General features: G+C 43.2%; 1 protein-coding gene across 7 annotated transcripts in view; it reads left to right on the forward strand.

Annotated features, from left to right (window-relative positions):
* Nucleotides 1–13578, forward strand: part of UTRN (utrophin) — a 607443-nt gene that overhangs the window by 61881 nt on the left and 531984 nt on the right. For 4 of the 7 annotated variants that reach the window (XM_038397678.2, XM_043511143.1, XM_038397682.2 and 1 more), the window contains exon 1: nucleotides 7612–7758. The exons of the other annotated variants lie outside the window; for them this stretch is intronic. In XM_038397678.2, the coding sequence (XP_038253606.1) occupies nucleotides 7665–7758 (94 nt within the window). In that variant the 5' untranslated portion in view covers nucleotides 7612–7664. Of the gene's footprint in view, nucleotides 1–7611; nucleotides 7759–13578 lie in introns of those variants that run through there. 7 annotated transcript variants of the gene reach the window in all.

Here is a 13578-nt window from a genome sequence, read left to right on the forward strand (position 1 = left end):
CAGATGCCACCAGCAGAAAGTTGATTTCTTTTTTTGATTGTTCGGGTTTTGTAATTTCTGCATTGGAGTGGTGCTCTTTTAAGATGTCTGAAAGCATGCTCCACACCTCGTCCCCCTCAGATTTTGGACAACACTTCAGATTCTTAAACCTTGAGTTGAGTGCTGTAGGTATTCTTAAAAATCTCATATTGGTACCATCTTTGCATTTTTGTCAAATCTGCAGTGAAAGTGTTCTTAAAATGAACATGTGCTGGGTCATCATCCGAGACCACTATAACATGAAATATATGGCAGAATGTGGGTAAAACAGAGCAGGAGACATAAAATTCTCCCCCAAGAAGTTCAGTCACGCATTTAATTAATGAACTTTTATTTATTTATTTATTTTTAAATGAGCAGCATCAGCATGGACGCATGTACTCTGGAACGGTGGCTGAAGCATGAAGGGGCATATGAATGTTTAGTATATCTGGCACATGAATACCTTGTAACACCGGCTGTAAAAGTGCCATGCAAATGCCTGTTCTCACTTTCAGGTGATGTAAATAAGAAGCAGGCAGCATTGTCTCCTGTAACTGTAAGCAAACTTGTTTGTCTTAGCAATTGGCTGAACAAGAAGTAGGACTGAATAGACTTACAGGCTCTAAAGTTTTACATTGTTTTGTTTGAGTGAAGTTATGTAACCAAAAAAACCCTACATTTGTAAGTTACACTTTCACAATAAAAAGATTGCACTACAGTACTTGTATGAGGTGAATTGAAAAATATTATTTTTTATCATTTTTACAGTGAAAATATTTGTAATAAAATAGGGTGAACAGATCGCAAGAGTGAAATATCGGGATACATTGGGTGAGCGGGGCGGGGGACGGCCACAGGTGCATAGCCCCGATCAGAGCCATGAGAGGGGTGCACAGCCCTAGAAATCATAGAATCATAGAATCATAGAATATCAGGGTTGGAAGGGACCCCAGAAGGTCATCTAGTCCAACCCCCTGCTCAAAGCAGGACCAAGTCCCAGTTAAATCATCCCAGCCAGGGCTTTGTCAAGCCTGACCTTAAAAACCTCTAAGGAAGGAGATTCTACCACCTCCCTAGGTAACGCCCCGACTGAAGCCGCAGGACAGGGGCACAGGATCCTGGTTGCAGTGTCAGATCCAGTTGCAGGGCAGGGGAGCAAAGGGTGCCAGTTCTAGCCCTGGCTCCAGCCGCAGCCACAGCCGCAGTCGGAGGGGAGGTCCACAGTCCTGCCTTCAGGCCCAGCTTCAGCCACTGACAGCTGAAGCAAACTAAGTCACAGAGGTCTGGAGTCAGTGAGTGTCATGGCCCTCTAAATTATAGACTTAGTTGTAATCCATATTTAAACATACAGATTTATTTGTACACTAAACAAATGGGTAAAGGGCAGGGTTTTTTATTCAGTCAATCAGCTTCACAATTTGCATACATCTCAGGCATGCCAGAAGTTTAATACTACTTGGATGACTTTGTCATAGTCATGACTTGCTTCTGGGCAATCACAAAGCTGTAGAAGTCCTTGCAACTCATCTGGAAATTCATTTTGACAAGGATTTCACTCCATACCAAGTCTATGCTGCTTCAGTTCCGGACGTTAGTCCATGCACCTTTCATGATTGAAAATACATGCTCTGTGTATGCATTGCTTACTGGTATACTGAGCATGTATGACACCAGCTTTGTCATGTTCAGGAATTCAGTGCTACTGTCCTTGTTTTTTAGCACTTGAGACCAGAGTTCCCCAACTGAGTATTTTCCAGGCTCCAACTTGGAGCTGATGTCTTTGATGATGCAGTGCTCCTCATAGATCTGATCAAGATCCACTGTTTTCTGGAGATTTACAGCTGTCACAGCTGCAGACAGGTCCTTGTATTCAAATGCCCTATTCGCTTTGATGTTCAAGCACTGGGTATTGAACAAGTAGCTAGTTGAAAAATCAAACCATTTCTCCAAATATAGGATTGACACATCATAAAATTTCATGAAGTCTTTCTGGAGACATGCAGCAGTGACAAGCAGCATCTCAGTTAATGTATTTTCAACTTTGAAGCCAAAGAATTTGTCGTTCTTCCGTTGCTGAAGTTTAATTCTTAGAGTATTCATTATGGCATACACTTCACATGCTGTCATACTCTCAAACAGAGCACAGTATCATTGAAGATTTATAGGACATTCTAGAGAAAAAATAAATGAACCTCAAATTTGCTAGGCCCTTCCCCTAGTTCAGTTTTCCATGTCCGAGAACAGCATCCATCAAGATTTTTGGGCACTTCTCACTTCCCATAAGAACTATTTTGTTTCTAACAACCTGCCATTTATTTACAAGCCTGTTTACAGCTGGGAAAAGTTTCAACCAGAGTGTCGGAACGTGGCGCAGTAAAGTGGCATACTCCATATCCACAAAGTCAAACATATCCTTCAATGCTGCTGCTCTCTTAGCAGAACTGCTGAAATGATTGAATGTCTTAATCACCAGAGTCTCAATGTCAACTTGTAGGTTATTGTTAGCGTATTTCACGGTGTTGTGCATAACATGGGAAGGGCAGTTTGCAGGCAAGATACTTCAGTTTGTTTTTTTTTTTTAAATTCTTGTACATTGATTGTCGCTTTCCATAATTCACGTTTGTATTATCAGCACAGTAGGAAGATGCTTTGTTTAGGTCTAGCTTGTGTCGCAAGTTTTTCATGTCATGTGTTGCTTATTTCCTTTGCAGTCTCTTTGCTTTGCTCATAGAAGTCTAACAGTTCATCTTGGACCCCATGTTCGGGTGTCCAGTATCTCAGTGACAAGGGAAAAGTTAACACATTGCCCTTGTTAGATGCATCTGTGGCAACTGAGAAATAGGGACCATCTGGCTTGCTGAGGTCTTGTAAAAATTCTGTTGAGAGCAGTGACAGCACATTTTTGATCAATGACTCCGCTGTAGTCCGGCCACAGCTGACGTGCTTCACAATCGTTGAATCTGGAAAAAAGGTAGGCGCCCATTTAAGTTCAAAGTCACCCGAGTGATAGGAGTATTGATGGACTACTGTGTAGTAAACTTGAGTTAGCTCAGCAGCGCTAACCTTGTTGTTGAAGGATTCATTTGGCCTGCTGAAAAAATGAAACACCAGGGTATTGCTGTTGTGAATCTTGGTGGTTTTGTTCATGATTTTTTGAATCAGCATGATGTTTAACATCAGACTCACTGCCATGGCAAATGCTAAATTCCTTCCTGCATGCTTTACAAAAGGCATTTGAATCACACTCGTAGGATTTCTGAATCCAGGTGCAAGTGGTTTCCCATTCTGTCCTGTATCTGCACTGTCTGTTTGTTTTTTGTTTTTTGGTAGTTGGCTCCTCCCTTGCCGTTGTCATTTCGGGTGGGGTTTTTGGCTGAAGACCGTTAGCTAGATAGCTATCCACTGAAAAGAACCGTGCAGTCTCTGTGCTTCTTGCATGTTATTACGTGCCCACTGTAGTCTGTCCGACGGTATACACTGTGATTCAGAACTGTAAACTACATATCCCTGCTGTAAACTGCGTTACACCTGAAAACAACTACCTGAAAACAACCTGAAAAATCAAAATTGCCGGTAGATAACGGATTAGTCTGGTTTAATGGGACATTCCCAATCGACTGATTTTCTATTTAACTAGCAAATGTTAAATTTTACCCGAATATCGGGACACATGGCATCCCAATTGTACATCAAGCAGATGTACGCCGCCAGGTGCAATCCCTGCTTGCCAATGTGGGTAAGTGAACTGGGCAGCAACTTAGCAGTGCTCAGCCCTGGCTTGCCCTGGGGGGAATCGGCATGTGCCTCCTTTCCTTGGCTCTGCCATAAGCTAGGTGGACTGGTCTGCACACACTCTGCTGTGGGGAGGATGCAGCTATTACCTCTATATGGGGCACCTACCCCTATCCCCCATGCAAAAACAGGTGGTGAAAGAAAAGCTTGGAAATGGCAACTCTCAGATTCTAGCAGCCTCCCCCATCGAGCCCAGAGCCACATCTCATTTCAGAGTTGGCAGTTCTAGCTCTTCCGCTGCATTCATGGAGCCAGCTTCAGGGGACTCCTTGCCTGGCTCTAGAAGCCAGGGCTCCCTGCGAGCTGACCTGCCAAGTCCTCCTTAAGGGCACTCCCGAGTGCAGAGTAGTTCCGCTCCAGGGCTGTCACTCAGCCCTGGGTGCTGAGAGCCATTGGAACACTTCAGCCCTGGGGGTGAGCCAGAGAGGAGGTCAGCAGCCACCTGGGTTCAATTGGTTGGGGTGGTTTTCCTCTGTTGTTGCAGAGTGAGTTTCCCAGATGGCATACCTTTCTGGGGGTGCTGTCCCTGCCCCTTAAAATAAATGGGCAACTTCAGTTCGCTTTGGATTGGTTGGATCCCAAAGCTCGTGTGCCAAGAGCTGGTTTGGATCTGGTGCAGCGCGAAGCCTGATCCATAAACAGCTGAATTGAAGTGTGACTTTTGTTCCCAGCCTCAAGAAAACGGCAGTCTTTTCAGTACCGGGTTCACAATGGTGACTCGATGGTGCCAGGCCCACACTCAGAGGTCCTGGCATAACCTGCTCAGTTTGTGCTGCACCCCCAGATCTCATCAAGTCCTCTGGCTCCTCTCTGCCCCCTGCTCTCGCCGGACCCCAGTGCAGCTCCAGTTCTGGACAGTCTCGTGCCCGCCACCTCTTGTGCCTTGTCTGTCTCCGCAGAGCTGAGCTGCCTGGAACCGGTGCAGCAGTGGGGCCAGAATCAGCCAGTGGGGGGCAGGTGAGTGTGTGTGGGGGCTTGGCTGGGCCCCTCCAGGCAAGTGGGTCCTGAAGAAGCATGGCAGGGCAGGCCCTGTCCTGGCTGATCACACTGCTCCCAAGAGTGATTCCCTGCCCTGGGACTGGCCCGGGCCACACTGCTGGTTCAGCCCAGTTTACGCTCACCTCAGGGACCTGCTGGCCGCTTCCCGGGAGCCGCCCCAGATAAGTAATGCCAGGACCCGCCCCATAACTCCCTACCCCCTGCCTTCAGATAAGGAGGTGAGCAGCGGGAAGGGTGGGGCTGGCCAGGGGCAATGGGGCATGCATGGCATGGCCAGGGGCACACCAGTCCGCCTTGCCCTGTGCTACCAGCGTGCCCCTTCCTGTTGGGGGTGGGCCCATGCTGCGCCACATAGTTCCCCTGCCCAGCGCCCCCTGGATCCACTATGCCCTGCACCCTTGAACCTACTATGCCCAAAGCCCCCCCCAGCCCTTCCACCACAAATGCACATTGCTGTGCACACTGCCACCCCTACCCAGCACCCCCCACTCGCTAGTTTCCCAACAGACACAGATTTTCCTGTTCCTCCTTCGCTCCCAATGCCCTTCCCCACAGCCCCACTACAATTGAACAATGCCCCACACGTACCCCTACTGCCCAGTGCCCTGACACACGCAGATTTCCCCCACTGCCCAGCACACCCCAACTGGCCCCCACTGCCTAGCAACACAAAAATCTCCCCCACTGCTCAGTGCCCTCCACACCCTCACAGCCCAGCACCCACCACACACCTCCTAGACACGCACTCCATGATGCCCTACCCCCTTCCTTGGCCGCACTCACTTGCCCTGCTGGGAGGTCTCTGGCTCCTAGGGTCAGAGCAGCAAGGGAGGTCTCCAGATTCTCCACGTGCTGCGCCTGTCACAAGTGTGAGCTCCGTGGCTCCCATTGGCCAGGAAAAGCACCAATAGGAGCTGCTGGAGCCATGGAGCAGGGCTTGTAGGCAGGAGTAGCCCGCAGAGCCCCCTGACGCCCCCGACCCTAAAAGCCAGAGGGACCTGCTGGGGTTGGGGGGTCCGGGTGGTACCTACCTGGGATGGCTCCCGGGAAGCATCTGGCAGGTCCCTCTGGCTCCTAGACTAGGGTCTGGTCAGGGCGGAGGGCAGGGGGCTCTCTGTGTGCTGCTGGCGCCTGCAAGCCCTGCCCCTCCAGCTCTGATTGGGCAGGACAGAGCCGGTGCAGCATGCAGTGGTGGAGTCCCTCTCGCTGTCTCTGTGCCTAGCTAAGGGCTGCACTTAGGGCTCCTGCTGGCGGCTGCTTCTCTGTTTGGAGGCAGGAGCTGCCCCACGTAAGTGCCGCCAGCCCAGGACCCCGGGTATGTGTGGTCCCTGACTGCAAACCAAAATATCGGGACAAATAACTTAATATCGGGACAGTCCTGATTATTATCGGGACATCTGGTCACCCTAAATAAAAATAATATAAAGTGGGCACTGTACACTTTGTATTCTGTGTTTGTAATAGAAATCAATGTATTCAAAAATGTAGAAAAATGTTCAAAGAAATGTATTAAATATTAATTGGTATTCTATGTTTAACAGTGTGATTAATCACAATTAATTTTTTTGAGTTAATAGCGTGAGTTAACTGCTTATTAATGATTAATTGACAGCCCTAGTTTTAAGTAATTTTTCTTTCATTAAAAATTGACCTGGATGAGATATGTCTTGGTAAAATTTGTTTGGGAGAAGTTCATCAGTCTGATGTATTAAAGAAATCCACTACATTGCTATGTGGGCACTATTCTTAAAATATACTTTAATACAAAAGTACCTAGAGTAGCTTTCATGGCATCCTTTATTGCACTACTTTATCTTTTCTGTACAGAGCTCTCCCTCTGTCTGTAATATACTCTTCATCGTACATCACTTACCTGTTACCTTCCTTGTGAATACATAAACACAGATTAAAATCCTAAAATATGTAGCCTTGAATTACAAATATATTTTGTAATTAAACTGAAAGACATTTAACTAGCTAATTCCAGAGTTCTCTTGCTTGTTGATTTCAGAACACCAAAGGGAGGACAGGGAGTTGTGTCCTGTGCTTCTTGAAGGGACACCCCTGGGGTATTTGTGTATACAAATATGATTTTTAACTTCTTAACTGTGGCGCTAATATTACTTCATATAATTAAAACTGAACATTACTATTCTTGCCTCCGTCTTACTTGACATTTCTACACATTGAGGATGTCAATCTTTGTTTATGACTACATTACAGAGCTCATTTTCAGATCAGTTTAACTGTATAACTTCTATTCATTTTAATAGAAGATTTATGCATAGATCTCCTGCACTGCTTTGAAATACTTGCTGAAAGTACTTTCTGGTAGTTGCCTTACAGGAGTGTTGATATAACGAATTAAGAAGAAAAGTGCTATATCTGTGATTATTATTTTATTATCATTACAGCTGTTCGCAAATTAAATGCTAAAAAGAGTATTTGTATATCCTTTAAAGGATGTTCCATAAATTTCAATAGTCTAGAACAGCATAGGAGAATTGCCACAGATTCTTTCCTATTTTCAGTATGTAGAACTGCTGCTTTGAAAGCAGAAAGACAAAGTTTATTTTTTGTCAAGAACACAAACACTGTATTGATAAATTGTTACGTTGGGGCACCTTTTAATTAGTTCAAGTCTACATTATTTGCATACGTTTTTCAACTGTAAAAGGCTTACGTGTTCCCTGAGTGGCTCACGTTGTGGTTAAGTCCAGTTCTTTCATAGAAAAACCAATTCTCTCCTCTACTCCCCCTCCAAAAATCCCAGCATGCAGTTCTCATGCTCTTCTTGGTGTTCACTTCCTCTGCATCTTCACTTTTCCTGTTTTTAAACATTAAGCTTGATCATGAGCATTCAGACAATCAAAAAAGTTCAGTGGAAAAAGTATATGTTTGCTTTTCTTGGGCATACAGCTATCCAGGCTTGTTCTCTTCCCCCAGGTAAGTGCATATTTAAGTCTTGTATATATTTTCAAGAGTGGAGATATAGGGAAGTAAATTTTACCTTTTGCTAGCTGTTTTATTATTAACACAGTTTGTTTGCTCAGTCTAATAGTACTGTGACATTAAAGGCATGGCAGGAAACAGTCCATGGGAAGGATAGTTTACAGTGTGCTGTTTGTGGCACAACTCTGCTGCAAGCACTATGTGAATTGTGGCTGGTTAACATTTGCTGCTAGACAATTGTCACAACACCTTTTGGAATTGATATATATTTTAAAATCTGAAGTGTTAACTTGGTGAAGAAAGTTATTAAAATTATGTCTACTCTGTCACTAGCTGGCTTCCTTAAGAATACATTTTAGAGTATGAAAAGTGAGTATAGACAAGATCGGAAAGTCTTGCTGACATTTCCTGTTAGCTGAAAGAAACACTAGATCTTTTGGATTTGATTATCCAATTAAGCATATATAATAAAGTTCTGCAAAAAGAAAAGGAGTACTTGTGGCACCTTCGAGACTAACAAATTTATTAGAGCATAAGCTTTCGTGAGCTACAGCTCACTTCATTGGATGCATTTGGTGGTTTTTTTCCCCACCAAATGCATCCGATGAAGTGAGCTGTAGCGCACGAAAGCTTATGCTCTAATAAATTTGTTAGTCTCTAAGGTGCCACAAGTACTCCTTTTCTTTTTGCCAATACAGATTAACATGGCTACTACTCTGAAACCTGTCATAATAAAGTTCTGCTTATTGTGATTTGAGTATATTGGATTGTACATACTTCCTTTTAACAACTTTATCCCCCTTCACATTTCAGCACAGTTGCTGAAATGACTGATTTTTTTTTTTTTTAAATCAAAGTTTGAAAAAAGTCCATCTTTAATGTTTTGTGACAGATGAATGAGATTTGCTGCAACTGAAAATAACCCAGATGGGGTTTGTGGGGAGAGAAAGCTGGGCGCATGTTCTTTTCCTGTTTGAAACTTCTTTAGGAATTGAAAATTCTCATGCTCTGAAGTATGGAACCAGGACTGAAAAAACTAGACCAGGAGAGCAGGAACAGATTCAAGACTCCCATATTGAATTGAATTCTGAATTCCATTTTTTTGGATGGTACTCTAGCTATGGCAGGGCATCTGATCTGAGATAATTGCCTCACGCTGACTACTGATGTAAATTGGCACAGGTCTATCAGCTGGTTTTGCTGGTTTAAAGTCAAATAGCAGAGAGTTTGACCCATTGCTTTTATTTAATTTCAGTTTTGACCCAATTTTTTGCTGCAGGATTGTGAACTTCTAAAGCAAGAAACCTATTCTGTTTTAGAAGAGGAATTCCCCATTTCCAGTAGAATAAAGTTGTGGGATCAGATTCTTGATTTGGCTTGCTTCTGCATAAATTTGGAGCAGTGGAGTTGGTCTGCATTTATACTAGTTAAATAAAATCTGCATCTGGCCCTTAAGCTTTAAAGGCCCAATCCACTCCCATTTAAGTCAATAGAAATTTCTGGGCATACTTGTTGATTTCAGTAGGAGTTGGATCCAAGGGTTTGGCTAATAATGCTCCACAGACTTTGGAGAGCTGGGATGCTCTTGAATCCTACTAAAGCTGAAGTGAAGTAAAAACAAAATATTAATCAGAAGCAGGTCATTTCTAAGGTCAGATCTCTTGATCTGCCAGGGCTAGAAAAACGTTGGGAAGCTTGTCTTGAGCCTGGACTGTTGATCAGAAAGAACAGTTTGAGCTCTACTTTTCTCCATCTTGAATGAAAAGCTGTTTTGGAGGACTCTCTTTTTTTGTATCTGTTTTTCCTAGAGTACAGGCTTGGGGGAAATTATTGTAAGTAGTGTGGTTTGTTAATTGATGAACGCTGCTTTTGTGAAAGCTTTCAAGAATTTAGTTCATCCACAGATTAGCTGTGACAGGTTTCAGAGTAGCAGCCATGTTAGTCTGTATTCGCAAAAAGAAAAGGAGTACTTGTGGCACCTTAGAGACTAACAAATTTATTAGAGCATAAGCTTTCGTGAGCTACAGCTCACTTCATGCATCCGATGAAGTGAGCTGTAGCTCACGAAAGCTTATGCTCTAATAAATTTGTTAGTCTCTAAGGTGCCACAAGTACTCCTTTTCTTTTTTTGAGATTAGCTGTGAGTTGCATTCCTTTGGATCTTCTCCAGGGCAACACTGAAGATCGAGAAAAGAAGCTAAATTTAAAAAAGGAAACACTTCTTTAAACAAAGAATGAGGGAGTTTTAGTGAAACAGTAAATGGAAACATTGAAAGGGTGAAAAAGAGAGGTTAGAGTGGAAAAGACTTTTCAGGATATAGATCAATCAAAGGACCAGAAGTGAAACAGGAAAGTAGATGGGGGTGGGGGAAGCGAGAGAGAGATCTTTTTTAGCAGAAAATCATAGATTCCAAGGCCAGTAAACAGAGTAGCGGCCGTGTTAGTCTGTATTCGCAAAAAGAAAAGGAGTACTTGTGGCACCTTAGAGACTAACACATTTATTTGAGCATAAGCTTTCGTGAGCTACAGCATAATCAAATGAAGTGAGCTGTAGCTCACGAAAGCTTATGCTCAAATAAATGTGTTAGTCTCTAAGGTGCCACAAGTACTCCTTTTCTTAAGGCCAGTAAAGACCATTGTGATCAAATATTCTGACTTCCTGTATAAGACAGGCCAAAGAACTCTCCCCACCGCCCTCCCCCACATGCTAGACTATATCTTTTAGAAAAACATCCAATCTTGATTTTTTTTAATCATTCTTGTGGCTCTCCTCTGAGCCATCCCCAATTTCTCAACATCCTTCTTGAATTGTGGGCACCAGAGCTGGACACAGTATTCCAGCAGCAGTGCCAAATACAGAGGTAAAATAACCTCTACCCCTATTCATGATACTTCTGTTTATGCGTTCAAGAATTGCATTAGTCCTTTTGATCATAGTGTTGCATTGGAAGCTCATGTTCAGATTATCAACCACCACATGAATCTTTTTCAGTCATGTATAAAAAGCTGCAGTTTGCAATGCTTTGACTATGTGGTTTAATGGTGGTTTGACTGTTTGTAGCAAATGCACAGATCTGTAAATTTTCCAGGCTTTGACTCCCTTTTGGGTGCTATACATCAGTGTCTCTCAACCCCTCCCAACTACTATACCCCTTTCAGGAGTCTGATTTGCCCTTGCATACCCCAGGTTACACCTCACTTGTTTACAAAATCAGACATAAAAGTACAAAAGTGTCACAGCACACTGTTACTAAAAAATTGCTACTTTCTCATTTTTACCATATAATTATAAAATCAATTTGAATATAAATATTGTACGTATATTTTAGCGTATAGAGTAAGGGTTCTGAAACTTCATTGCACCGCAACCCACTTCTGACAACAAAAATTACTACATGACCAGGAGGGGGAAGTGAAGCCTGAGCTTCGGAGTCAGGATTTCCCCTGATTTCCACTGCCCCGGGTGGGGGGCCCAAGCCCCACTGCCCTGGATGGGGTAGGGGTCAAAGCTGAAGCCTAAGGGCTTTAGCCCCAGCCAGGGGGCCTGTAACCTGATCCCCGCCCACCACCCAGGGCTGAATCCCTCAGGCTTCGGCCCCAGGCAATGGGGCTTGGGCTTCAACCCTGAGCCCCAGCAAGTCTAAGTGACCCTTGATGACCCCATGAAAATGGAGTCGTGACCCACTTTGGGGTTCTGACCCACAATTTGAGAACCACTGATATAGAGCAACATAAACAAGTCATTGTCTGTATTAAATTTTAGTTTGTATTGAGTTTGCTAGTGCTTTTTATGTAGCCTGTTGTAAAACTAGGCAAATATTTGGATGAGTTGATGTACGCCCTGGAAGACCTTGGTGTACCCCCCCCAGGGGTATGTGTGCCCCTGATTGAGAACCACTGCTAGAGATCATCCTAATTTTTTTTCTGAAAAAATCTGATATTTGACCGTATGAGCTAGGGCTGGATTAAACTGTTTTAGGCAAAAAAAGAACTAGACTGAACCCTTTGCCAATTCCTTGTGTTAAACCCAAATATTAAAATCCAGACTATTAGGAAGACTCTTCTTTCTCTAAGGACATGTCTACAACTGCACCTGGGAGTGTGCTTCTCAGTGTGGCTACACAGACATGTGCTACTTGTGCTCTAGCTAGCATGCTAAAAATAGCAATGTGGTCACAGTGGCATGGGTGGCGGCTCAGGTTGGCCTGAAAGTGTATTTGTGCATTTGTTGCAAGGCCCAGTTGAATCTGACCTATGCCCTAGGGTGCTCATGTTGCATATTTTTGTGATCCGCTACATACAACAGTCTGTAAAAATTCAAACCAGACGTGTGGCTAGTCCAGTGCCCCGTGTCTGACAAGAGCCAGTACTAGATGTTTCAGAAAAGCTTAAGAAACCCTGTAGTAGGCAATTATGGACTAACTTCTCTATAGTGAACGATTCTAATTAGAGGCTGTTTTGCACCCTGAAACCTGGGAGGGTTTATTGCCATACTAATTTTTTTTCTCTGATTGAATGGAATAGTCTCATTACATTTATGGTTTCAGAGTAGCAGCCGTGTTAGTCTGTATTCGCAAAAAGAAAAGGAGTACTTGTGGCACCTTAGAGACTAACAAATTTATTAGAGCATAAAAATGCATCCGATGAAGTGAGCTGTAGCTCACGAAAGCTTATGCTCTAATAAATTTGTTAGTCTCTAAGGTGCCACAAGTACTCCTTTTCTTATTACATTTATGAAGATTGAATCTTCTTTTGAATCCTTCTAAGCTCTTGGATTCTGTGATATCTACTGGTATGGTGGTACACGGGTAAGTTGGGTTGTGTAAAATACTTCATTGTTATATAGTTCCTTTTGCATTCTACTCATCCCAAACCTTTTTAGGAGTGATGAGTTATGTACTGGCTGCTCAGGCAAATGCACAAACTGTTTCTCTGTGTAAGGAGTTTTCAGTTGAGTGCATAAATAGAATCTACTGGGTATGAGATGGTCTTGCATCAGGGAAGTCCAAAATAAACACTCTTCCCTGAGTGGATTTAATCTTGCATTCAATCTTTCTTGTTTCAGAGTAGCAGCCGTGTTAGTCTGTATTCGCAAAAAGAAAAGGAGTACTTGTGGCACCTTAGAGACTAACAAATATATTGGAGCATAAGCTTTCGTGAGCTATGAAGTGAGCTGTAGCTCACGAAAGCTTATGCTCTAATACATTTGTTAGCTCTAAGGTGCCACAAGTAATCTTTCTTGTGTCTCTTTTTCTTAGTCTTGATGCTAAATGGGATCACGGAGTACAAGCTCTATATAGTTAGCAATAGGTTTGTTGCCTCTTTCAAACCTCTGGATGTGGTGCTCAGTCATACAATTTGACCTCCTTCAATTCAGCTGGGAGAAAGAATGGGGGTCCTCCTCCTCCAGATGTTCAAACACAGTTTCCTGCTCTGTGCCATCCCATACACTGGTAGCCTTTTATAAGTGTGTGACTTAATTGTTTCAATCATTTTAATTTTTTGTTTTCTGCTTTTTAGAAACACATTTAAAAATTGTATACATGCAGTTATTTCCTTTTGGTAACAACTCTGCTGTTTAACCTTTTTATCTTGAAATATATTAAAGGGATACAGTCAACTTGATATCTAATCGATTTGTAAGAATACGTTGTAAGTAGTTTCAGGTTGAATACCTCCCCTTGAGCCCTTCTGTCAATTTTCATGGCTTTTCAAGGAATTTTTTCTAACCCTTTTCTCTCTACCATTGCTGCATAAAAGGACCCACATGAGCAACACGGGAAACTGACTAATAATGATGGCAGCTATTGATGC

This window comes from Dermochelys coriacea, chromosome 3 (genome assembly GCF_009764565.3).
Source record: "Dermochelys coriacea isolate rDerCor1 chromosome 3, rDerCor1.pri.v4, whole genome shotgun sequence".
NCBI lineage: Eukaryota > Metazoa > Chordata > Testudines > Dermochelyidae > Dermochelys > Dermochelys coriacea.